This window comes from Phacochoerus africanus, chromosome 9 (genome assembly GCF_016906955.1).
Source record: "Phacochoerus africanus isolate WHEZ1 chromosome 9, ROS_Pafr_v1, whole genome shotgun sequence".
NCBI classification, from domain to species: Eukaryota; Metazoa; Chordata; class Mammalia; order Artiodactyla; family Suidae; genus Phacochoerus; species Phacochoerus africanus.
The window spans coordinates 48898778-48924897 of NC_062552.1; the positions used below are offsets into that span (position 1 = coordinate 48898778).

Below are 26120 nucleotides of genomic sequence, written 5' to 3' on the forward strand. Positions count from 1 at the left end.
GTCCAGGGCTCTCCCCTTGCACCTCGCTGACGACCCCCGCCCACGTCAAGGGGCGCCAAGCATGCCTTAGCCTCCACTGCACCTTTCGAATGGATCTGCCCGAGGTGCACACTCTCAGCCGGCGCCAATGGGGCCCTGGCGGCCGGAAGTTCCTGGGTCCGCCCAGCCGACGCAGGCACTGGTGCTAGACCGGCCGGGCAGCGCCTCCAGCGCCAGAACGCCCTCTGGCGGTCCCTGGGCGCGCTCCGGTGGGGAGCCCGGCGCCCGCCCTCTCCCGCCGCGGGGCGGAGTCCCCGCCGCTCGGGGCGGGCTCCCAGCCTCCCAGGCTCCCGCCCCGCCCCCTCTGGGTGGGCAGCCGGGCGCGGCGGGGCGGGGCTGCGGGTCCGGCGGCCGTCGGACGCTGCCCGCCGCGGGGCTGGCGAGGGCCGCGGGCGCGGGGCTCCGGCGGCCGCTGATGGAAGGCGGCGCCCCGGCGGGCGAGCGACGGCGCCGCGGCCACCATGGGGAACAAGCAGACCATCTTCACCGAAGAGCAGCTGGACAACTACCAGGTGAGCCTGGCTGCCCGGGTCCCAGAAGCGGCGCCCCTCGGCCCCTCCCCTCTTTTCCCGTCGCTTGCCGAGGCCTCCCGAAAGCCAGTTCACGGGGTTCAAACCTTGCTTCTGCCCTCCGCTCCACGCGTGACCTTGGGCCGGTGACTTCTCCGAGCGAGCCTCAGTTTCCCCACCCGAGGAATGAGAGTGCTTTCCAGTTAGAAGATTCTAGCGTGCTTTGTTCTTTTATCTCTCTCTCCCATTCAGACTACTTGCTCTTGGCCGCAAGCCGGACGCGAACCCCCACCCCCCAACCACTCATCCCAGCGCCCACCTTGGCGCGGAGATGGAGTCATTACACGTAGGCTGGAGGAAGGACCTCTCCACCCCCCAAAGTCTGGGAAGCAGCCCATGAGCTTGATTCTCTGTAAAGCAGAAGAAATGAGCAGGGTTGGCAGTGAAGTGCATTAGCCCTTCTAGATTGGGGGCATCTTGTTATCCATGGGGGTGTCACCCTCTGGCCCCAGCATGGAAATAATTGGAGCAAGAAGACAAGTCAGGGAGTTCCTGTCATGGCACAGAGGAAACAAATCCGACTAGGAACCGTGAGGTTGCGGGTTCGATCCCTGGCTTCGCTCAGTGGGTTAAGAATTTGGCGGTGCCCTGAGCTGTGGCGTAGGTCAGAGACACAGCTCGGATCCCACATTACTGTGGCTGTAGTGTAGGCTGGCAGCTGTAGCTCCAAGTAAACCCCTAGCCTGGGAATCTCCATATGCCGCGGGTGCTGCCCTAAAAAGCAAAAAAAAAAAGACAAGTCAGGTACCAGTCTTACATGGTCACCTCTCCAGGTTCTCTTGGACCCCCAGCAGCCACCCCCTTAGACCCTTATAGGTCCCTTTGGCTCCAGAGCCAGGCAGCTGTCCAGACCTCACTGTCCTCCCACCCATATACAGACTCTCTCTGGTTGCAGGATGGAGCCCAACCTCCTGACCTGCCCAGAGCCCCAGCCAGCCTGCCCAGACCCCTTCCGTGCACCATTCACTGAGCCACCCCAGAACTGTCTGTGGTCCCTTGACACACAGGCTCTTTGCTCCCTCTCTTTGCTGGTGCTCTGGGAGGCCACTCCTCATTCTCCAAATGATCTCACTTATCCTCCGGGGCCTGACTCTGATGCCTCTTTGTAGACTCTGCCAGGCAGAGGGGCTGGATTATGTTGTCACCCGTGTGGAGGGTGCTTGGGACAGATGAGCACCAGCAGGGTGTCCACAGCTGCCTGTTGCCATTGTGAATATTTATTTTGGAATCAAGCTTGAAGTGTGGGTCCTCTGATGTGGGCACAAGTGAAATAAAGACCCTTCCAGGAGAAAAAGGGCCTCTTGGAAGCCCTGGTTGTCAATAACACAGGTTTCTCAGCTCCACAAGAGGCTCTAAGAAGGAATGGGGGTGCCACATTCACGGAGCGCCTTCTGCATACCCAGCACTGTAACGGGTGCTCTCTATGTGTCAACTCCTTTGATCATTACACGGAGGTGGATTATTAGCCCCATTTTACAGTACAGTAAACAAAGGCTGAGAAGCCATTCAGTGCTCTGCCCAGGCAGGGTGAATCCGAGGCTCACTCCTTTCGTTGAGCGTGAGGACTGTGTGTGCTTTTTGTCCCCAAGGCTCTCACTGTTTGCAGAGACAGACCCTCATCTCCAGTGAGAGGCAGGGGGTGAGTGTCCTCTAGGGGAGGGTCATGGGGGCAGTGGGTGGCCAGGAGGGAGGGGGCTTTGCTCTGACTGGTAGGTTCAGAAACAATGCAGCCGAGTTCCCACTGTGACGAAGGGGGTTAAGAATTCTACTGCAGGAGTTCCCATTATGGCTCAGTGGGTTAAGAACCTGAATAGTATCCATGAGGATGCGGGTTCAATCCCCAGCCTTGCTCGGTGGGTTAAGGATCCGGCTTTGTCCTGAGCTGTGGGGTAGGTTGCAGACACGGTGTTGCTGTGGCTGTGGTGTAGGCCAGCAGTGGCAGCTCCAATTTGATCCCTAGCCTGGGAACTTCTGTATGCCGCGGGTGCGGCCCTTAAAAGACAAAAAAAAAGAATTCAACTGTAGCAGCTCGTCACTGAGGAGGTGCATGTTCCATCCTCAGCCTGGCACAGAAATAATGTGGCACTTGCACAGTCCCTTGAAAGATAGGTAGGATTTTGCCCATCAGGGCCCAGGGTCCAGGCGGAAGGGACAGCTTGGATAAAGGCTTGGAGGTGGGCCCAGGCAAGCAGGTAGACCAGGCTCAGAAGTGTAGCCCCGGGTGGGTGGGGAGCCTGGGTTCCCACTCAGACCAGTCTGGCATTGAGTTACCCTTCAGAATCAGGCCCAGTGCTGGGTTCTGATCCTTTGCCAGATGCTGGGCTTGGTGGGAGAAACGAGAGCTGTGAAACCTGAGAGCCTCATGCATCCCTCCCTGGCACTCTTTAGCCAGCCAGGGCCTTCAGGGGGTGACCCCCCGAGGAATAGCCACCCATTCCCCCAACTGATCCCAAGTTTCCTGCCCTCTTCCCCATTTCCCAGGTGCCAGAGATTCTCAGAGTTCAAATTTCTTCCCAGACCATCTCTCTGCCTTCCATATCCATCCCCTAGACCCCTCAAACTACCAAGGGCTCACTGGCTTCCCCAGGACCCCCCAGCTGCTCTTCCAGCTGGTTTCTGCTCTCCCAGCACCCATATTTTCTGTTAAGAACTAGTTCTGTAACAGCCTCTCGGGGAGGCTCCCCTGGGGACCCCCTCCTCACCCTCCACAGCCAGGGCTGCAGGCCAGGCCTCCTCTGTTTCAGGTGGACTAAAGGTGTGGCTGCTGCCGCAGTCCTTCTCCCTCTTTCCCATTTGCTTTCAATGGACACAGTGCGCATCATGGTTGTAAAACAACTTCTTTCAAAAGAGAAAGACAGATACCCCAGGATATCACTTATATCTGGAATCTAATATACAGCACAAATGAACCTTTCCACCGAAAAGAAAATCATGGACTTGTGGTTGCCAAGGGGGAGAGGGAGGGAGTGAGATGGACGGGGAGTTGGGGTTAGTAGGTGCAGACTATTGCCTTTGGAATGGATTAGCAATGAGATCCTGCTGTGTAGCCCTGGGAACTGTGTCTAGTCACTGATGATGGAGCATGATAATGTGCGAAAAAGAATATATACATATATGTGTAACTGGGTCACCATGCTGCACAGTAGAAAAAAATAAAAGGTAAAAATAAAATAACTTTTTTCTTTAAAAAGAATCCCTGGACCAGGAGTGGTATTGTGTCTATTAACCAATCAATCCCCTGTTGCTGTGGGAGGCCCTCTGGGAGTTGTCCCTTTGTGGGTCATGAACGCCTGGGGTAGAAATGCAGGGTCAAGGACATGAAGGATCTTTCTAAAACATGGGTGTGACCCTCTCCTCTCCCTGTAACTCTGGTGCCATGAGATAAGGGCCTGAGCGGAGTGCAGAGCAGAGCTGGACTCAGCCAGGCTCCAGCCTCATTCTTAGTCCCTCCCGTGGCACCTCAGTTTCCAGGCCCACTGAAGGGCTTCTAGCCAAGCATGGCCTCACCTCCGCCCTGGTTCTCCTGGTGCCCTCCCCTCACTTCTTCAGCAGCCTCGTCTGGCTCATCTCTCTGTTAAGACCAGGCCTCACCTCTTTGGGACAGGCTCCCTGATGCCCTCTGCAGAGTCCCTTCTTGCGGCTACAGCATGGTTTATACCCACTCATCACTGTCTGTTTACACTCTGTCCCCCTTCCTGTGTGTCTCTGCCCAGGCACAGAAGAGGCAGTGGGGAATATTGTCTGAATGAATGAATGAATACTTTCATGGCTCTAAGGAGGGCAAAGAACTCCAGGGATTTTTAAGTCCTGGGTTCAAGTCATGGCTGGGCCGTTGATACTGTAGGGCTTAGTAAGCCCTGGTTCCCTTCTGGGTCTCAGTATGCCCACCTCTCCAATGGGAATAACCACTAACCCTGCTGTGCTTGTGTCACCGAGCCCTTGTGGGGATCACTTTAGCTGTGTGATAGTCAGCCAGGTGGTGCTAAGGCCTGAGCTGGCGCAGCTGGATGGAGGGTCCACTCCAGCTGGGGCGGTTGTGGCTCGGCTGGTGACCACGGGCACAGGCAAGTCAGGTATGTGTGAGATGGGAGGCAGGGAGGCTACCTGGACAGAGTACCCTGGAGTGGAGGTTGGAGCATGGAAAGGGTTTGGACACGCCGCTTGCCATGGAAAGGTGGGGAAGCCACTCCAGGTGAGCGAATAGGATGAACAGGGCCTTGGAGCAGGAACTCCAGCTTTAACTGGCTTAACACCCAAGCTTCTGCTGTAAAAGCGTGGCCTGCCAGAATCCCGAGGGCCCACCTCTCCTGGACTAGGCCCCCTCCTTCCCTTTCTCCCAGCCCTCATGACCCTAACCTGAGCTGAGACACTCCCCTGAAGACCTGCCCCTGTGAACTGTCAGGGGCCAGGCAGTGACAAGGCATTTGTTCTCAGTGGAGTTTAATGAGAGTTTAATGAGGAATTCCTGCAGACCTTGTGGCACCAGCTCTCTGAGAAGCTGAGAATATGGAGGGATACAGGTTTTTCTTTTTTTTTTTTTAATGATTTTTATTTTTTCTATTATACTTGGTTTACAGTATTCCGTCAATTTTCTACTATACAGCAAAAATAACCCAGTCACACACACACACACACACACACACACACACACACACACACACACGTACATTGTTTTTCTCACATTATCCTCCATCATGGATGTAGGTTGGTTTTTTTTGTTTTTTTGTTTTTGTTTTTTTTGCTTTTTAGGTCCGCTCCCACGGCATATGGAGGTTCCCAGGCTAGGGGTCTAATCAGAGCTTTAGCCACCGGCCTATACCACAGCTCATGGCAACACCAGATCCTTGACCCACTGATCGAGGCCAGGGATCAAATCTGCAACCTCATGGTTCCTAGTTGGATTTGTTTCCACTGCTCCATGACGGGCACTCCTGGATGCGGGGTTTTTATTTGGTGTCTTCAGAGTGGGAGCAGAGCTGTGCACTCTAAAGGAATGCCTCTGGGACCTGGGATGGTGGGTGGAGCTGTTGCACAAAATAGGGAGGGAACCTGTGGCCTATAGGCTTCCTGCTTCTTACCTCATTTGCTCTTGTCACTGCCCCTTTCAGAGAGGCACTATCCCCATTTTATAGATGCTTAAACTGAGGCTCAAAAAGAAGAATGACTTGCCTAAGGGTCCAAAGCAAGATAAGAATTTGAATCTGACTGCTACATCTTTTCCTCTGCCAAGCCACTCGGAGTCCTGTGAAGTTATTAAGGCACTTGCCATGTTGCTTACTCCCCTGTGAGCTGCCTCCCTAGGGTGGTTCCAGGGAAATAAGTCAGCAGGAGAAAAAGCAAGACATCAGTCAGGGAGCAGGTTCATGGCAGCTTGATTGATAAAGTTGAAAACCTAGAAACAGCTGTGGCTAAATGTTCAGACATAGGAGAAAGGTGAGGTTATACAGGGCTGATGCTTCAGTAAGATATTCCCCATCCAGGAGTTCCTGTCGTGGCTCAGTGGAAATGAACCTAACTAGCATCCATGAGGACCCAGGTTCGATCCCTGGCCTTGGTCAGTGGGTTAAGGATTCTGCGTTGCTGTGGTGTAGGCCAGCAACTATAGCTCCAATTCAACCCTTAGCCTGGGAACCTCCATATGCCGTGGGTATGACCCTAAAAAGACAGAAAACAAACAAAAAAAGATATTCCCCAGCCAGTGAAATGATCATGTAACTGCTGTGGAAGGTTTATATGGAATGTCTGTTCTCTCATTCCATCAGCCTGTATTGCCCATGCACCATGTACCAGCCATGGGAATACCCAGCAGCAGCAGGACATGGAGTGGTGGGTGTCCAATGGTCCTGGGTGGACTGCAGCTCGGTTTACGGTCAATGGGCAGTGGTTGCATAGGCCTGAGTTCTAGCCCAGCCCTTTGTTCTGCGTGTGCAGCGTGCAGCTTAGGGTGAGCTATTCAACTTTGCTGACCCTCAGTTTTCCCATCTATAAAATGGGGAGATAATGCCTCCCCCCTCACAATGGCTAGTGATGAGGATTAAACAAAATTGGATATTCAGAGCCCCCAGGGACCAGCCCATGGTAATCACAGACTGATCATGGTGTGGTCCTCAGCCTGGGCTGCACGTTGCAAACAATGGTTCTGGAAACGGCTGATGCCTGTATCCACCTTTAGGGCTGCTGATGTCATTGATCTGGAGTCCGTCAGTGGTCGTGGGAGGGGGCCCAGGGTGTCTAAGCAGTTGCCCAGGTGATTCTGCTCTAGAGCAGTGAACCTCACACTTTAGCAAGCATCAGCATCTCTGGGAGGACTGTTAAAATGCAGGTTCCTGGGCCCCGCCCCCAGCGTTTCTGGTTGTGGGTCTGGAGAGGTGCCTGGGAATCTGAATGTCCATTGAGTTCCCAGGTGAGGCTGATGCTGCTGGTCCAGGAACCGCACCTGGAGGACCCTTGATGAGGACAGAGGTAAGGAGTTGGGATAGGAAACTAGGGTCATGTGAGAAGCTTTCGCATGTTGCCAGTAGACCCCTTAGGTCAGGACCCAGGTACTTCCTTCCAAACCAGGGGATGGGAGAGGAGAGGAGAGAGGGAAGGGGGGAGAGGGAAGAAGTTAGGGTGGGGAAAGAGCAGAAGCAGGACGTCTCTCCATTCCCAGTTCCTCCGACACCCCGATCACCCGGTTGGGAGCACCCTGGCCCTTCTCGCTGGGCAGCTTTTCAGGCCACAGAACTAGCCATGAGGCCAGGATCGGTCTGCACCTGGAAGGCCCAGCTAGGCGGCCTTTGCTGCCTGCTCCTCCGTCCTGAGGCCTGCTGAGAGGTCAGCACACAGGGTCCCCAGCCTGTGAGGCAGGGTGTTCTCTGCCCTGGGTGGGGAGGGGGCACTGCTTCCCCAGCCTGGAGCCTCTTCCAGCTCCTACAAAGAAGCTGTTGCGGAAAGCCTAGCCCCCCAGTAGAAGCCCCTGTGTTTCCAAGAAGGGCAAAGGCAGCAGGGGGGGGGGGGTCCTTATTCCGTCTGATTCACAGCAGTGTGTGTGTACGTGTGTGTGTGTGTTGGGGGGGGGGGTCCTTATTCTGTCTGACTCCCAGCAGTGTGTGTGTGTGGAGGGGGGCGTCTTTAGTCTGTCCTTCTCCCAGCAGTGTGTGTGTATGTGTGTGTGTGTGTGTGTGTTGCGGGGGGAGGTCTTTAGTCTGTCTGACTCCCAGTAGTGTGTGTGTGTTGGGGGCGGTCTTTAGTCTGTCTGACTCCCAGCAGTGTGTGTGTGTTGCGGGGGGGGGGGGGTCTTTTAGTCTGTCCTCCCAGCAGTGTGTGTGTGTGTGTGTGTGTGTGTGTGTGTTGAGGGGGAGTCCTTAGTCTGTCTGACTCCCACTGAGCAGCACATGGCTCAGGTGCTCACTGAGGCCTGGAAATTGTCACCCACTCTCCTGTCTTTGGCTCCCCTTCCGGAGCGCAGGGAAAACCCTAGACGTGTGTCCTGCAGGTGTCCTTTCTCAGGCCCTCCTCAGTGTGCAGTCCAGGGCTCCGGGGCTCCTCCCCTGCAAGCCTGGCCGTCTGCAAGCTCGCGCTGCGGCCATGAGCCCCCTGTCAGAGCCAGTCGGTGGACATACCACCCCAGGAGGCCCCGCCGCCTCTGGCTCTGGGCTCCCTCATGCTGCGACAACAGGCAAAGGCAGAAGACCCAAACGGCAGGGATCAGCCCTGAACCCCTGCATGGTTGGACCTTTTACAAAGTGCTGGGTCCTTTTCACCTCCCTCCTTCCCACGAGGCCTGGCACAGCAGCTGTCATCACCAGGCCCGCCACGCTGTGGGCAGAGCTGTGACCGTGGGAGGCAGGACGAAGGCAGGACCCCCAAGATGCACTTATAACCTGGGTGACCTCAGGACCAAGTGCTGCCCCCACCCCAAGTCATGCCTACCTGGAGGTCCCCCTCTGCCCTGATGCTGCCAGTTCCTCCCTCTTCCTCACCCTGTTCCTTCCTCACCCCCAGCCTGTCCACCTCCTCCCTCTGCGACCTCATCTATTCCTGGGGTTTCAGGTGCCAATTAGATGCTGCTGGTTCCCTAGTGTGTGTACCTGGAGCTCTCCGTCTCTGAGCACAGGGCTGCTGCCTGCAGCCGCTCAGGACACACACCACCCACAGCTCCGTGAGGCACCAGCCTCAGGGGCTGCAATGCGGACAGTGCCCCCTTCAGCTGGGCATGGGGTGTCCTGTCAGTCCTGACTCCTGAGCAAATTGCTTAACATCTCTGAGCCTTAATAAGCCCTTCTGTGAAATATCTATACTTGTTTCATAGAGCTGTTTGAGGATTGGTTCAAATGATGTGAAAGGAACACGCAGAAGGAATTACACATCACTTCCCCGTGGTGTCCCCTGGCCCCACCTCTGAACTCCATCTGCCTCCCAGCCCTCCACGCTGTGCGCTCCTTTCCTTGGCTCAGGTCGAAAGCTTCAGGGGCAATTTCGGGACCCATGAGACTGCTTCCCACAATGGGCTGGGCTGGGGATTGGTGGTGGTGACTTGGCTGCGCTCAGTCCTGGACCGGCTGCTCCTGTGTGGTCCTGAGGGAGGAATGAAGTGGTCTGGGGGCCGTACAACTGACTGCATGTGTGTCTTCCTTCTGCAGGACTGCACCTTCTTCAATAAGAAGGACATCCTCAAGTAAGTGTGGCGTTTGTGCCCCCCCCGCTGGAGCTGGGCCTGGGGGAGGGTGGGGCCGGGGACCCTGGGCTGGGGGCGCTGCAATAGCTGAGGAGGCTGCTGGGTGAACTGAAGATCTTCCCACCCCTCCCTGGCCCGGATCCTTCTGCCAGGAATCGGGATGTCTGCTTAGTGTCAGGAACATTTTTCATTTATTTAATCCTCACTCTCCCCTTGTAACAGGAGAATCCTTTTAGCTGCTTTACACATGGGGGCTTAGCAACTTGGCCATAGTCATCCAGCCGGGGGGCTGAAGACCTGGCCTCTGACTCCAGGCTCCTCACTGGTTCCTGCACCCTGGGACCTGTCATGCTAGGGGCTCCCTGTCTGTTAGACAAGGGGTCCCTACAAGCCCTCTGGCTCTGGCTCTGAGGTCCGCCCAGTCCTGGGAGCTCCAAAACTCAGGGGCATGACAGGCAGTGCCCCCACTGCCCTGAGTTGTCCACCGGGGGATGTCTTCCCTTTGCAGGACAGTCCATTTCTTGTGTGTGTGTGTGTGGGGGGCGCTTAGACAGGAGAGGTGAAGGGGGTGGGCAGCCTCAGAGTCACCCCAGGACCAGACGCTGAGCAGGACTCATAGAATGCCAGGAAACTTGGTCCCAAGGGCCTTGCCGGGTGCCCCTTCCTGGGCTATCAGGTGGCAGTAAAAGCTAGCAAGGTTTCAGGATCACTTTCCCTGGAGGTCGATGGGCAGGCTGGGGCTAGAGCCTGTTACAGCTTCCCAAAGGAGCTGGGGTTTGTTGTTGCCTTCATCACTTTGCCCAGACAGTGTCCCTCGGTCTCTCCCCTCTGCCCAAGCTGGTCTTCCTTGCCTGTCCCCTGGGCAGGCAGGGACACCCGCTCCTGTCACCTCGGAGAGGCAGGGTGACAGCCAAAGCCTCCAGGCCTTGGCATCTGCAGACCTGGGCTCTACTCCCACTTCCCAGCTCTGGCCTTGGACACGCTTGGAGCCTTGCTGAGCCTCTGTTTGTTCTATTAAAACCCTCGTAGCATTGCTGAGAGGCAGGAATGCCAAGGTGTGGGGATTGATAAACAGAATTTGGTCTATAGGTTGAGTGAGGTGCGGGGCGGGTTTCCCACTTGGACAGAAAGTTCTCAGAACTGTAATACCACGGCTGTCACCCCTATTGCCCCTGGCATTCCTGTGGCCCTTCCTACCTTTCAGAGCTCTTGGCACAGATCCTAATTTGTCCTCTGCAGCAGGGAGCTCCTGGCATCCTGACCTCCCACCTTGTGGATGCCGGGCCCAGGCTGCTGGTCCTCTGAGGCCCACCACCATTGCTGCACTGGCGGCAAAAGCTGGCTCCAGGCCTTTGCGCTGGCCGCCTGCTGCCTGGAGCACCTTTTCTCATCTTCCCACTGCATTCCCGTTCATCCTCCAGGACCCACTCCAGAGTCATCCATTCTGTAGCCCCCAACTCCCTGCACCCCAGTTCTCATGCAGCTGCTTTTGCAGGCTTTTAGGGGGCTCTGTGGACTGGACTGGAAGTCCCCCAGCTTCCCCTGGACTGGAAGTCAGGCGAGACAGAGGCTCCCAATGCCTGGCACTGGGCACAGCACCTGTTAGTCACCAGGGAGCACTTAGAGTGTGTGGGTGAAGGATGGGCAGCACTGGCCAAGGGGAGAACGTTCCAGACGAGGAGCAGGGGAATCAAGGACACAGACCCCCTTCCCCGCTACCTCGCCCCACCCCGTGGTCTTCCTGAGAGCAGCAGGAGGAGGGTGGTTCAGAGGCCAGGCCAGGACTTGGATCCAATGCTGTAGGCCTTGGGGGTGACCCTGGTCTCTTGGCAAATGTTCAGTCATAGGCAGGTGGGTGGTCTGAGCAGGGACAGGAGCATTCCTGGCCTCCCACAGCCCTGCCCTGCCCAGCTCAGCATCTTTCAGGGCCCCGGGCTCTGTAGCTCAACCCAGGCCAAGGGTCTAAAGACGGGGGGAAAGCCATGCCCCCCCAGCAGCTGGACACCCTTCCCAAGTCCCCCCTGCCTTGTTCCTGCGGGCCCCACCCCTGTGTTAGGACTATTGGGGACCAAGGGATGGGACTCAGTGCTTTTTCTGTGAAGTGGTCATGTTGGGGGTGCGGGGTGGGGCAAAGCCCCACTGGGGCAGGTTCCAGAGCAGGAACCCTGGGACCTGGTCCCTACTGTGTAGCTCCTGCCTTGTCTGAGTTGTCATGTCTGCAGCAAGGGGATAGCAGTGGCCCTGGAGCTGTTTTCCCACAGGCCCCCGTGGCTGGGAGGGCCAGAGTGACACAGCACAGGGGGCTTGGAGTTTTGTCGCCCACTCATCCACACTCAGAAAGGGTCATAAGGCCAGATAGCGTGTGGGATTGCCTGCCCTGGAGGGACCAGGTGTGGTCACAATTGCTGGGTTCCAGTTTCAGCCCCTCGCTTTTCTCCAACCTTCTCTCTGGGCCCCAGCGAGGGCTGGTGAGGCGGACCATCCCTGCCAGGCATGCCTTCTCCCCTGTTCACACTCAGGTCCAGGCAGGACAGCCAAGGTCCCGAGCCCAGTGAGGACAAGAAGCGAGGACCTGGCCAGCAACACAGCAGGTCCTCAGCAGGGCCAGGCGCTGGGGCCAGGGCCCTCCTCCCAAGGGCCTCCCAGCGCTGTCACCCCACCCCCACCCAGATGGTTTTCTGGGTGAGCTGTGCCCTGAGTACTGAGCAGATGGCGAGGGGGAAACGTGAGGAGCAGGTTCTTCTTTGCAGCTTGGGGCCCAGCTCGCTGGCAACCTCGGGTCAGTGACACCAAGTCATAGATACGCACTGGCACCCCCCCACCCCCTGCCACCCTGGGGATCCAGTTGCTCCCCAGGGCGCAGCTTTTCCTCCCTGACGCTGAGCCTGAGGGAGGAGTCCCCCATTCAGCCACCTTTCCTGTAGGTAACTCCCCCGGCCCCCGGCTAGCCTGTGCCCCGGGCTTGGCCCCTCAGCACAGACAGGCCCATTTCGCAGCCCTCAGTGTTGGCCTACTTGTTACTTTATTGCATTTTCTCAACCCTTTGAAAACTCTTTATAATCTATTTTCTTTTTTTTCTTTTTTTTGTGGGGGGGGTCTTTTTGTCTTTTCTAGGGCCGTTCCTGTGGCACATGGAGATTCCCAGGCTAGGGGTCGAATCAGAGCTGTAGCCGCCAGCCTACACCACAGCCACAGCATTGCCAGATCCAAGCTGCGTCTGCGGCCTACACCACAGCTCACGGCAATGCCAGATCCTTAACCCACTGAGCAAGGCCAGGGATCGAACCCGCAACCTATGCTTCCTAGTCGGATTCGTTAACCACTGAACTCCTATTTTCATTACTTTTAATGTTTGATTTCACGCGTGACACGTGACAGCTGTAGAAAACTTAGAAAATAAAGCTAGCCAAAAGAGAACAAAAAATTATCTGTCATCCTACCACCTAGAAATATCTCAGTATATTTAGCCATTGGGTATAAATCACTCCAGTATTTTTCTTCTGTGTGTGTTTATCGGAAATTTGGATCAGGTTTTCCTGTCATTTGCTTTAAATTGCTTTTCCGTAGGCAACTTGTAAAAATAGGTAAGATTTTAAAAATGATCTCACCCCCTCCTCAACTCATGTAACTGGACATTTAGATTTTCAGCGTTTCACCGTTATAATTTAGCGCTTCAGTGCACATCCTTGTGACAATATGACATGTAACTCGCAGCTCTGGGATTATGTCTTTAGAATACATTCCTTTTTTTGTCTTTTTAGGGCTGCACCCACAGCATATGAAGGTTCCCAGGCCAGGGGTCACATCGGAGCTACAGCTGCCAGCCTACACCCCAACCACAGCCACGCCAGATCCAAGCCGCATCTACGACCTACACCACAGCTCACAGCAACGCCGGATCCTTAAACCACTGAGCAAGGCCAGGGATGGAAACTGCATCCTCGTGGAGGCTAGTCAGATTCTTTTCCACTGAGTCAGATTCGTTTCTGTTGTTGTCAGATTGCCCTCCAGAGGTTTTGAACCAGCGGCCGTGGTCTGCATTCCCCTACTTTCTCAGTCACATTGGCTGTTACATTATCACATTGTTTATCGAATATCTCAAGGGTCTCAGACTCAGCTACCCGCAGGGGCCAACATGCACTGCAAATAAATGAAGCCATGTGGGAATGTTGTAGGACCGGGATCTGTAGAAATAGATTCTCTGGGGCTCCTGCTGGTATGGCCTTGGGGAAATCCAGGCCCAAAGTGGCCAAGAAATCCAGGGTTTTTGTGTACAATCATTGAATTTATTAATGTTGGCAACTAAATTTTAAATACTCTAATTTACTTCAGTTGTTTTATGTGAAAGCTGGACTTGAATGTGGACTTCTAAAAGAATCCATCTGCTCCCCACTGATGTCAAATGCTGTTTGTCATGAACTGATTCTCGTTTATATTCAGATCTGCCTCTTCTACACCAGAGTCCATGTGGTTTTACTTATTCTAGCTTTAAACTATGGTTTAACATTTGATGGGGAGTTCCTGTTGTGGCTCAGTGGTTAATGAAACCGACTAGTATCCGTGAGGACGTGGGTTCGATCCCTGGCCTCGCTCAGTGGGTTAGGGATCCAGCGTTGCTGTGAGCTGCAGTGTAGGTCACAGACACCGCTGGGATCCCCTGTTGCTGTGGCTGTGGTGTAGGCCAGCAGCTACAGCTCTGATTGGACTCCTAGCCTGGGAACCTCCATATGCCATGGATGCGGCCCTAAAAAGACCAAAAAAAAAAAAAAATTTGATGGGGCAAACATCTCCTCAGTTACTCTTTTTATTTTTTTGGCCACTCCACAGCATATGAAATTCCCGGGCCAGGGATAAGACCTGAGTCCTGCAGTTATGACCTAAGCCACAGCTGTGGCAACACTGGATTCTTTTTTTTTTGCTTTTTAGGGCCACACACGCAGCAAATGAAAGTTCCCAGGCTAAGGGTCAAATCGGAGCTACAGTTGCCGACCTACATCACAGCCACAGCAACACCAGGTCCAAGCCACTCCTGCAACCTACATCACCGCTCACAGCTGTGCGGGATCTTTAACCTCCTGAGTGGGGCCAGAGATGGAACCCACATCCTCATGGATACCAGTCAGGTTTGTTACTGCTAAGTCGCAATAGGAACTCCCCAACGCTGGATTCTTAACCCACTGTGCCAGGCAGGGGATTGAACCTGTGTCCTAGTGCTCCAGAGATGCCTGATCCTGATGTGCCACAGCAGTAACTCCCCCAGGTACTTTTCAGCATCCCACTACTCCCCCCCACCAAGTCTCCTACATTTATTCTTCCAAACAAACTTTTGAATTAGGTTGGCAAATTCTCAAATCTTTTGCAGATTTAAATTAAGACCATTCATTTTATAGGAAAATGAAGAGAGGATGGCCATCATTATAGTAGTAAGCCTTTCAGGAAAGTTATCTTATTCCCTAAATATTTTCCATCCTTTGGTAAAGTTTTATGGTTTTCTTTGTATACACTTTGTATTTATTTTATATTTAGTGGTTTTGGGGTTTTTTTCATGTTGTGAATTAGATCTTTTTTATATAATTTTTTTTGGTCTTTTGTCTTTTTAGGGCTGCACCTGCAGCATGTGGAGGTTCCCAGGCTAGAGGTCCAATTGGAGCTGTAGCTGCCAGCCTACGCCACAGCTCACAGCAACGCCAGATCCGAGCCATGTCTGAGACATACCACAGCTCACGGCAACTGCTGGATCCTTAACCCACTGAGCGAGGCCAGGGATCGAACCTTTCAAAACCTCATGGTTCCTAGTCAGGTTCATTTCCACTGCGCCACAATGGGAACTCCATATATAACGTTTTTAAATAGGCAGATGCTGATAGAAAAGCTATTGTATAGAAGGGCTACTGAGCTCTTTCTCATTGAGGCAGTTTTTAAACTGATAATTTTTAGTTTTCCAGCAAATAATAATTTGCCTTCCCCATTCCAGTATTTAAATATACGATTTTATGTTCCTAATTACATTAACACTCACAGAGGAAACGTTTTATAGTAATGGTGATGGTGGGCATCCCACTTCATGGGATAGTACTTTATCATTTAATTATAATGATACTTTATCATTTAGAGTCCTTCATCATTTAATTATAATGTTGGGTGTTGACTGGAGGTAGCCCGTATCCTTTTGTTTCCGTATGACTAAGGATTTTCAGTTTTTATTGACAAGAATTAATGTATACTTTAAAAATACTTTTTATGTTTATTAATAAATACTCTAGGAGTTCCTGTCGTGGTACACCAGAAACGAATCCGACTGGGAACCATGAGGTTGTGGGTTCAATCCCTGGCCTCTCTCAGTGGGTTCAGGATCCAGCATTGATGTGAGCTGTGGTGTAGGTTGCAGATGCAGCTCTGATCTGGCGTGGCTGTGGCTGTGGCTGTGGTGTAGGCTGGCAGCTGTAGGTCTGATTTGACCTCTAGCCTGGGAACCTCCATATGCCACAGGTATGGCCCTAAAAAGCAACACAAAAACCCTCTAAAACCTCAAACAATTCAGAAGTAGGTAAAGTAATAAATGAAAGTCACCTCCCTCTTATCACCCCTCTCCACTCCTGCCTCACAGAGACCATCAGTGTAAACGTGGTATATACTTTTCAGAGTTTTCTGAAATTTTCCATACAACCATCTTATCATAAATGCAACTATCAAATTGATCAAAGTATTTTTTCCTGCATATTAATGCAATTTATAGTCATAGATTTCTAAATATTGCTCCATCCTTGCGTTCCTGGAATAAGTCCTCCTTGGTCCCAAATGTGTTACTCTTTCAAATGCTGTTGGACCTGACTTACTAATAGGTGCTAGGATTTTTGCATCTGTATGTCTCAGTGCCATTGGTCCATTTGGGGTGTTACCAGCTAAGGTCTGGTAGCAGTGTTCTTACTAACTTCGTAAAATAAACTGGGAGGATTTTACTTTCTCGCCCCATGCTCTGAAATAGTTCAAGTAGCATAGGCATTATTTCTGCTTCTGGGGCTTATGATAGGACTAACATATAAATCTTGAATTCAGTAATGCCCTGTACTGGGAGGAGGGGTAACAGAAATGCAGTTCTCTGGACAGTTTTTAGAATTTCTCCCTTAGTGGTTCATCTTTCCAAATTCTCCTGGAGTTTTCCTTAAAAAAAAAAAAAAAAAAAAGTCCAGGAGTTCCTGTTGTGGCGCAGTGGGCTAAGATTCAGGCTGCAGTGGCTCTGGTGGCTTCAGAAGTGCAGGTTCAATCCCCAGCCTGGCACAGTGGGTTAAAAAAGATCCAGTGTGCCACAGCTGTGCCATAGGACACGGCTGTGACTTGGATTCAGTCCTTGGCCCGGGGAACTTCCTTATGCTATGGATGCAGCCATAACATTTTAAAAAACAAATCTTAAAAATCCAGTATCACTTTAGACATAGTCTCAGAACAGCTCCTTGTCCTAGGACAGATGCTGGCCTCCCACCCCAGAAGACACCTACCTCCTCAACTCCATCAGTAGCCACATCCCTTCTCCCAAATCCCCTTCTTCCAGGGAGCCCCTAACCCGACAGGCAGCAGGCTAATAGCTACCAGTTGAGGGCCAGGTGGTTTTTTAACCCACACAAGTGTGAGGAGGGTAGGAAATCCCCATTTCACTCATAGGGAAATTTATTCTCCGGGGGGCTCACCCCGTGCCCATGGCCACGCAGCAAAGGAGAGGTGTAAACAGGGCCCCAGCCTTAGTCTGACTTCAGGCTCCTGCTGCAGCCACCCCCTTAACTTTGGAGGTGTCAGCCAACGCCCCCCCAAACACTCATCGCATTCCAGTACGTCAGTGTCAAGTGGGAAATGTTCCCATTGCAGATATGATGGCCCTGTCTAAAGCACATGAAATCAGATGCAGAAATGATGATACAGAGTCTTGGTTCCATGTTTGGGGACAGTGTAAAAAAGGGCAGATTTTCCTTCAATGATGAAAATAAGAGCAAAGAAAGTCCTCGCGCGCCCCCTTGTGGAGGGTTGCAGCCTGATTCTGTCACTCCCTCTGTTATCGGCTGGCCCTCTTTCACCCAAAGGACAGGGTTTGGGGTTTTTCTCTCCAGCTCTCTGTTTCCAAGCCTTGGAGCTTCCTTGGGATTTCAGACCCTTTTACAGGGGCCTCGTGACTGGCCGAGTGGGCACGTGGCCTTTGCTTTGCCCTAAGGTGCTTTGAACCAGGTTCTGTGATGTGCTGGCCTGGGTGGGGATGGCCCCGTCACTTTTGGCTCTGGAAGCTGGGCAGACGCTTAACCCCCTGAGCCTCAGTTTCCTCACCTGAGCAATGGGCAGGGTGGGGAGAGGACTCTCCCCACCTCCTCATGGGTGGTTTGGGGATTCAATTGAGAAGATTAGTACCCAGAGGATTAACTCAAAGTCTGGCACAGAGTGGGCACTCCCTAAACGGTGGCTAACGTCGCCTGTGTGAGCTGAGCAAGTAGTTCCATGGTCCACTGGAGAGCACTGGGCAGCAGGGCGACAGGAGTTGGGTGGAACTTGATGGGGGATTGGGTGGCTGTGCCGAAGGGCCTGCTGAGGATGACCCCGGGAGCACGTCACAGGGTCATGCTGCTTAGAAGAAGACCAGGATTGATCTGGCCTTGAGGTTGCAAGGCAGGTGGGCCCCAGGAGATGTGTGGTCACCTCTCAGTCCAGCCCCCAGCAGCCCTAGGCCTTACCTTGGGCAGATTGCCTACCACAGTGCCCAGTCACTGCCTGGCCACTTGTCCCCCCATCTGGCTGCACTTCATGCACACAGTTTCATCTGAACCTAATTCGTACCCGCCTAGAGGTGGGAGGGGAGGGCTGTGCTTTGGGATGTCAGAGACCCGGACAAGGGGACACAGGGCTGGAGAGGACCGACTAATGGAGGAGGGCCTTCCAGCTGAGACAGTGTCATGCCCTTGAGGGTCCACACAGCATGCAGGGGAGGGGGGGGGGGGAGCCTTGTGTTCCAGGGCCTCCTGAGCAAGGCGAGAGGGCAGAAGGGAGCTGTGCACCTGATCCTCCAGCAAAGAGGGCCGGCTCCCAGATGAAAAGAGGTTGCCCATGGGCCATTCGCAGGGGCTTCCCAGGATGTGTGGGCTTCTGGGAGCCCTTCCAGAGACCCAGCCCTCAGGGCCTGGCTTGGGGTCAGGGGCAGCAAACTGGGCCAGAGTTTCAAGATTGTCAGGAGTGGGGAGCCACATGGGGAGGAGGGGTTAAGAGTGTCTGCTCTGGAGTTCCCATCGCAGCTCAGTGGTAATGAACCCAACTGGGATCCATGAGGATGCGGGTTCAATCCCTGGCCTCATTTAGTAGGTCATAGATATGGTGTTGCCCTGAGCTGTGGTGTAGGTCTCAGATGCCACTTGGACCCATTTTGCTATGGCTGTGGTGTAGGCTGGCATGTGCAGCTCTGATTGGACCCCTAGCCTGGGAACTTCCACATGCAACAGGTGTGGCCCTAAAAAGACCAAAAAAAAAAAAAAGAAAGAAAGAAAAAGGGTTTCTGCTCTGGAATTCTGATCCTGGCTTCCAGCCTCGATGCCTGAGACTTCCTAGTTCTGTGGTGTTAGAGAAATCACTTTCAACCTCTTCAGGCCTGTTTGCTGAGCTCTAAACTGGGGTCTCAGTGCATCTGTCTGCAGCATCATGGGGAAGAAATTTAAAGAGCTAAAATGCCTGGCACATACAAAGCACTTAATTCAAGCCTAAAGAGGAAGGAACACGGGTTGCAGGCCCACGGGGGTAGGGGGATGGCAGGGGTGGCAGCGGTGGTGGGAATGGCCAGGACACTGCCTGGTTATTAGCACAGAACTTGCCTCCCTCGCAAATCCCACACCCTGTGGGCAGAGCAGACAGTCCCCCGAGGCCCCTGGCCAAAGGGGGTCTCCAGCGTGGGAAGCCGAGGTGCAGGCTGGGCAGCACTGGGCCGCAGGGCGAGTGGGGAGCCCAGGTTGCACCCCCTCCACACTATTTCTCTGCTTCCCTCGAAGGCTACATGCACGGTTCTATGAGCTGGCCCCCAACCTCGTCCCGATGGACTACAGGAAGAGCCCCATCGTCCACGTGCCCATGAGCCTTATCATCCAGATGCCGGAGCTCCGGGTACGTGAGAGGCCGCTGCTGCGGGGCAGAGAAGGGGAAGCAGCTAGAGAAGGGTGGGCCGAGGGTCTGGGGACTCTGCCCCTCCGCATGGGCCGGGCAGCAGAGGTGCCTTACACTCTTCAGGGCTGCTGGCCTGTGCTCAGCCGCTTGCCCCTTTGCTAAGTGGCCAGCCTGCTGTCCTTGGCAGACCTTGTTTGTGTCTGTGTTTTACGGTAATTCTTCAGCCTCCTCCTTGCATGGCTGTGGCCTCTCACAGGCGGGTCAGCCACAGCTTCCCCTCTCAGACAGGAATCACCCATGGATTTCATCAGGTTCAGGTCTGGGGTAGGGCCTAAGATTCAGTTTTTCTAACAAGCTGATGCTGTTAGTTCTCAGACCACAGATAATGTTTGACATGAAAGTTTCATGTCACGAGTTCCTCACCTATAATACACATACAGCACACTCCAAGCAAGAAAGGGTTTGGGAATTGGGGGCACAGCCTACCTTGCTATGGGACTTTGCATATAGCCCCTCTCCGGGCCTCAGGTGTGTGACCCTGGGGTCTGGGTATCCACTTGGGATTCACACGGCATCCACTTGGGGCCTGTTTTCCTGTGTGACCTCAGTCTTGAGGGACAGGGAGCCGCAGGCTCAGCCCTGGACAAGTGACCAGCCTGGCTAGAGAGGGGCTTGAGCCCAGGCCCAGAGAATCACTGGAGGGTGAGAGGCACTGGGGAGGGAACCGTGGGGTTGTCTCTGAGCCCCCTGTGCTGGCCTGGGCTGGGCACAGGGTGGGGTAGCCCAGTGCTGGCCCAGCTGGGGTGGAGGGCGTCAGGAGAGTGGGTCCCGAGTGAGCAGCAATCAGAGCAGGGACTTGTTGGCAGGGCCCCCACCTCCTGGGCTGGTCCAAGAGAATGTATAGGAGCAGGGGCACTGCTGGCCTGGGGGCTGCCTCCTGCTGCCGGTCCCAGCCCAGTTATCCAACCTCTGGGGCCCCGCTTCTGTCTCTTGTGAGCTCAGCCTGAGTTGAGGGCAGCCCAGGCGCTGGGCGGTTGTCTTCTCTTCCAGGTCAGGACGGGAGCTTCCCTGTGTTTCCTGGGCAATGGGACGAATCCCTGCTGCTGCCTCAGAAGAGGGGCTGCCTCCAGGGGGCGCACCTCGGCTCTGCTGAGCTCTCTGCTCATCTGAACCATGTAACAGGACAGAACACTGGCAGAGCTCTCACTGGTGCCAGGCCTCCGACCAACAGCTTACATACTCTACCTCATTCACCCCTCTCACAGCCCCATTCGGCAGGAGCAGTTATTATCCCCATCTTACAGATGGGCAAGCTGAGGCTCAGCGGAATCAGATCGCTGATCCAAGGTCACGTTGGGCGTAGCCGTCCGGCCCCAGGATCCTCCCAGTAAACTTACACCCATGGTGATGGCTGTGGTTGTTTTTCAGGAGAATCCCTTCAAGGAGAGGATCGTGGAGGCTTTTTCTGAGGACGGGGCGGGGAACCTCACCTTCAACGACTTTGTGGACATGTTTTCCGTGCTCTGTGAGTCGGCTCCCCGCGAGCTCAAGGCGAACTATGCCTTTAAGATCTACGGTAAGGAGGGCCTCGGGGAGGGGCTGCACTGCTGCAGGTGGCATTCGTAGGCCACCTAGTTTCTGCTGGTTCCCACCCTGGGGACGTCGGGGACACCAAGGACACCCTGAAGAGGGCTTGTCCAGCGCAGTGGCCAATGGGGACAGATAGTGCAGCAGAGACACCTGCAGGGTCCTGAGAGCAGAGGAGGGAGGAAGTTAACAGGAGGACAATCACCCGTGGTGGCATTTCAGCAGGGCCACCCAAGGACAAGAGGAGGAGAATGGGGGCAGGCACACCTCTAGGTGGAGCTGCCTGTGGAGAACTCAGGGAGGCAGAAGCACCGGGCTTGGGAGATGAACATGATGGGGTGAGTCTGGAGAGGGTACTGGGGCTGGGCTGCGAGGAGCCAGCCAAGGAGTTGGGGGACCGCTGCCAGGTTTCAGGTGAGGCCAGGCAGCTCTATGTTCTAGAAAGATCACTTGGCATCCTGGAGGTGTGAACTGGAGGAGCTAGACTGGCAGAGGGCAGGCTGGGAGGGAGGCTCCCAGCCCTGCCCCCTCTTGCTGCCAGAGGTAGGGTGGACTCACCTTGCCCCAGCCCAGCCCAGGGCCAGCTGTCCCAGTGGCCACCAGAGGGCACTGGGCACCCGCAAAGCCCTTGGTTCCTCCTACAGGGATAGGAGGGAAAACTTCACATGCTATAGAGCTCAGGAGTCTGACAGCCAGCTTGACTGCTGTCCCTCAAACAGTGCTCAGATGGGGACCTAAGGCCCAGGGAGAGGCTGGGACCCATCTGAGGCCAGAGGAGCCACAGACAAACCTGCTGTCCCCAACATCTTTGATCAACCAGGGGATCCAAACAACAGGGCCTAATGGGCTTTTTTTTTTTTTTTTTTCATTTTGTAGTTGTTACGTTGGTCACCATCTAATTTTTTTTTTTTGGCCGCACCCACAGCATGTGAAATTTCCTGGGCCAGGGATCTAACCCAAGTCATAGCAGCGACACCAGATCCTTAACTTGCTGAGCCACCAGGGAACTCCTTGTAGTTACAGGTGTATTTCAGGGGACTTTGATCTGCATACATCTGTGCCCTCATATTGTGTTTGTACCTCTGAAGCACTGTACCCACCTTGTTTACCCTCTACAACACGCCTGCGAGATTCAAGTAAAAAGTTTCTCAAATTCCACGCATCATCCCCCAGCCTTGGACCCCACGGCATCTTGGACCCTACAGCATTGCTCCTGGGAGGGGCTGCAGTCTTCCAGAAAGGGGAGTACAGAGCATGGGGCCAGGTGAAGAGTGGCCAGAGTTCCCCTGCCCCCCCTGGACTTGAGGGTGGTGTGGAGAAAGGCAACTGGGACCTGAGGTTTGGTGCTAGGGGAACTGGGGCCTGACCTCCAACAAAGGTCGCCCACTTGCTTAGTCTCCTCATATAACATGGGCACAGGGATCCCCATCTTGCCAACGCTACAAGAATGGAAGCAGCCAGCTAGTTAGCCAGCACACCTTTCTGGAGAGCAGAGGTGCCACTGGGAGGACAGAGCTGAATCCTACCTGGTGCCTGCCCAGGGGCATTGACAGGCCAGTGGGGGGATGTTACTTAAGAGCTTGGGCTCTGGGGTCCCATACTGACCAGGGATGTGACTTCAGGTCACTCGTCCTTTCCAAGCCTCTGTTTCCCCATCTGTGCCCTTTCCTTGTACCCATTGAATAGGCTTGTGTTGAGAATTAAATGAGATGGTGCATATGCATATTCGCAGTGGCAGTTACTCTCCTCATCACTGCCATGCATGCCAGGGTTTGGCCAGTGGGTAGGAGGAGTGCTTATGTCTAGGAAGTGCCATCACCTGCGTGGCTGTGGCTGTGGCTGTGGCGTAGGCCGGCAGCTGTAGCTCCGATTCAAGCCCTAGCCTGGGAACATCCGTATGCTGTGGGTGCGGCCCTAAAAAAAGACAGAAAAAGAATTTAAAAGTAAGCAAAACACTCAGAAGAGTGTTGGCATCCCTGTGATGAGTCTGTGCGTGGCTCGGCCCTCTGAACATCTTGCTGTGGGCAGTGGTAGTGCCTTTTACCAAGTAGGATCGAACCAGGTACTCTGTTTTGCATGCACAAAAGCCAGCCACAGGGCTTCTCTAAGGGACATGTAAGTCTCCTGGCTCAGGGACCAGAGGCAGCATGGTGCAGGGTAGGAAACATGGGTCTTAGCATCAAACAGGCCCCAGTCAGAACCCCAGCTTCCCCTCCAGGCAGCCATCTGACCTTGATTCGGTCACTCAGCCTTTCTGGGCCTTCGTTTCCTTAGCTGCAGAGGAAACGCAGGGTCCATTGTGGGGCAAGGCCAGGACGTTCCCAGGAAGCCTCAGATTTAGACATTCGTAGTGTCTCTGGCCAAGGCCATGCTTGTGTCATGGTGGGGCTTTGTGCAGGCTGTGAATTTGAATTTGTTAAATGTCGTGTTAAGAGGTGCTTCGTGGGTGAGCCCTCTTGGTCCCTGTGGGCTGGGGATGGGGATCCAGTGTCTTCAGAGTGTGCACAGAGGGGGTAGCAGAAGAGTCTGATGTGACCAGCCCCGGACGAGAGTGGCCTGAGTGTCTGCCCCACCCCGCAGACTTCAACACTGACAACTTCATCTGCAAGGAGGACCTGGAGCTGACGCTGGCCCGGCTCACCAAGTCAGAGCTGGACGAGGACGAGGTGGTGCTCGTGTGCGACAAGGTCATTGAGGAGGCCGATCTAGACGGCGATGGCAAGCTGGGCTTTGCTGACTTCGAGGACATGATCGCCAAGGCCCCTGACTTCCTCAGGTGCCACCCCAAGGGGCTGGCGTGGGCAGGGCAGGCCTGAGTGGGGGCGGGGGGGCACCGCCAGGGGAACCGCGGGGCAGAGGCCCTGTCACTGCTCCCGAGAGCAGTGATGCCCAGCAGGCCCTGGGCGGGTTTGTATGGGCTCCGAGGCAGGAGGTCCCGTTCCAGGCACAGCTCCCCTGGCGTGTGACTGGCACGTCCTCTTTCCCCAGCAGGGCCAGGCTCTCAGGTGAAGACCAAAGACCGGGGCCCTTGGTTCCATCGGGGTTGGGCTCCCGACTCCCGTGGTCCTCCAGGCCTCCCTCCCCTTGTGTGGCCAGTGCACATCCACTGCATCCTCCTTGAGGAACTGTCCAGGGTGGGGCGTGGGGCCTGGGTGCCCTTCCTGCAAGGAGCCTCACCCACCCAGTCCAGGGTCTCTCACCCCTTGCTTGCTCTTTCTTTCTTTCCAGCACTTTCCACATCCGGATCTGAGGACATTGCTGAGGTTGCAGGGGCCCAGAAGCTGACTGTCCAGCTGTGCCGCCTCCACCAGTATGACCTTCAAGCTCCCCAGGAGAGGAGCGGTGGCCTCTGGGGTTGACACCCACCAACATTTCCTCGGCCCTTTCAGCAAAAAATCCTCAACCAGGGCAGGGGGGGCTGTGTGGAGCAGGGCCCTTCCCAGTGCCCCCGTGGTCCAGCCACAGGACCCAAGCCCCGTCCACAGGCCCTGCCGCGGTCCCCCGACCTTCCTCACACCCTGGTCCCCTCCCGATCAGAAACAGCCCCACTGAGAGGAGAAGGCAGAACACCTACCAGGCCAGGGCTATTGCCGCGTCCGAGCGCTGGGCAGGCACCCCGGCTGCCCAGGGAAAAGTGAAGGGGAAAAAATGGAGAGGACAAGACTTGAAAGAGCTATGCAATCTTTCTCCAAAGCCCACAGCCAGGCTGCGCCCCAGCCCCGCCTGCCCCTTCCCCCGACCTTTCCCAGTGTGAATGGTCAGTCCAAGGGCTCTGTCCCTGTCCCCGTCCCTGTCCGGGTCCCAAGCACCACCCCATCCGCCTCCCCAATGGCGTGGGATCCTCACTGGTGTGTGCTGTCCACCGATTTGTGAATTCCTGGTAGTAAAACACTTTCACATCCCCTTGTTCTCTGTGTTGGCCAAGGCTAGGAAGTGTTCATCGGTCCCTTTGTTGGAAATCCCACCGTGAACGCGTCCCCTCTCTGGATTAAGCTTTGCCTTCCCACTTTAGGCACCAACTTTTATTTCAGGGCTTGTGTCTGAGAGGAAGACACAGCTGTGCCCGAAATCTTCAAGTGAGCCCCACAAAAAGCGGGTGCGAAAATTGCTTCCGTTTGCCTCCTAGTGATGGTTGTTCCAGTGGGCGTTTATGGAACATGAACCATGTACTAGGCAAAGGGCTGGACCCAGGGTGACCTGGTCCCACAGGGGTGGCCAGCAAGCGCCCACTGGCTGGCTCCAGAAACTGCCCAGCCATGCCCACGCTGACCCCAGGCACCAGCCAGGCTTGGGCTTGCCTTAGGAGGGTGAGTGACTGTACAACCTCAAGCAGACTTCTGCTCCACTCCCAATCCCTACAACCCCCCCCCCCCCCCCGTGAGATGGGAATGCTAATCACCCCATTTCTCAGAGGGAGAGGCTGTGTAGCCCAGGGGCCGCCTCGGGTAGGATTTCCCCACAAATGGGAAGAGAGCCACCTGCCCAGAAGGGGTAGGGAGGGAGGCTGCATGTTCTGTCTGTGCGTGGTGAGTTGCCTGGGAGAAGTGGGTGCGGGGCGGGGGCAGGGGGCAGCAGGCCAATTGCTCACTGTCAGAGATGGGGATATGTGGGTAAGAAGGAAAGTGGGACAGAACAGGAAGGATGCTGAGGGAAGGGGACCCAGGAAGAGCCAGGCTGCCCTGAAGGAATGGCTGCAGTGAGAAGCCTGAGGGCCCTGTTGCAGACTGGTGTCTTGGCAAGGCCTAAGGGCTCCTTGGAGGGCAGGGCCACCAGTTCGGGCCTGGGTCCCATGGGGGGTGTCTGAGAGCCACCCCTGAAGACCAAGACTGGCTGGAGACAGAGGGCCAATAAGGGTGACCTGGTCATATAGGGATGGCCAGCAAACACCCATTGGTTGGCTCCAGAAACTGCCCAGCAGTGCATTCAGGCTGACTCCACACAGGCAACCAGGCTTGGGCCCGCCTTTGAAGGGGTGTCTACCCAGGTTCTGACCGACTGGGCAACCTTAAGCAGGTTGCTGCACCTCTCTGGACCTCAGTTCCCCCCATGTGCACCAAAGGGGGGTTGGACTCGGGTCTGCCAAGCTTGCACAATGAGGCTACAATGGAAGACAGGGGCCCAGGGGGTGATCCCTGGGAGCCCAA

The 26120-nt window shown here is 54.9% G+C and overlaps 1 protein-coding gene across 2 annotated transcripts; it reads left to right on the forward strand.

Moving 5' to 3' along the window:
• The first annotated feature begins 252 nt into the window (after positions 1-252).
• CIB2 (calcium and integrin binding family member 2) lies at positions 253-24878 on the forward strand. Of its 2 annotated transcripts, XM_047794693.1 has the most exons (6): positions 399-551; positions 9233-9267; positions 19278-19389; positions 20818-20965; positions 23557-23752; positions 24205-24878. In XM_047794693.1, exons 1-6 carry the CDS (start codon positions 501-503, stop codon positions 24224-24226), a joined length of 564 nt encoding a protein of 187 aa, XP_047650649.1. In that variant the 5' UTR covers positions 399-500; the 3' UTR covers positions 24227-24878. The 2 variants fall into 2 exon arrangements, with proteins under 2 accessions (XP_047650648.1, XP_047650649.1); XM_047794692.1 differs by lacking the exon at positions 24205-24878 and having other exon boundaries at positions 253-551; positions 23557-23792.
• The last annotated feature ends 1242 nt before the right edge of the window (positions 24879-26120 follow it).

What these genes read in the sequence shown, in the direction of transcription:
- CIB2 (XM_047794692.1), top strand. Translation starts at nt 501, where the DNA reads ATGGGGAACAAGCAGACCATCTTCACCGAAGAGCAGCTGGACAACTAC. An exon ending in TCCAGATGCCGGAGCTCCGG is followed by an intron (nt 19,390 to 20,817) that starts GTACGTGAGAGG and finishes GTTGTTTTTCAG; the next exon opens with GAGAATCCCTTCAAGGAGAG. An exon ending in CTATGCCTTTAAGATCTACG is followed by an intron (nt 20,966 to 23,556) that starts GTAAGGAGGGCC and finishes CCCACCCCGCAG; the next exon opens with ACTTCAACACTGACAACTTC.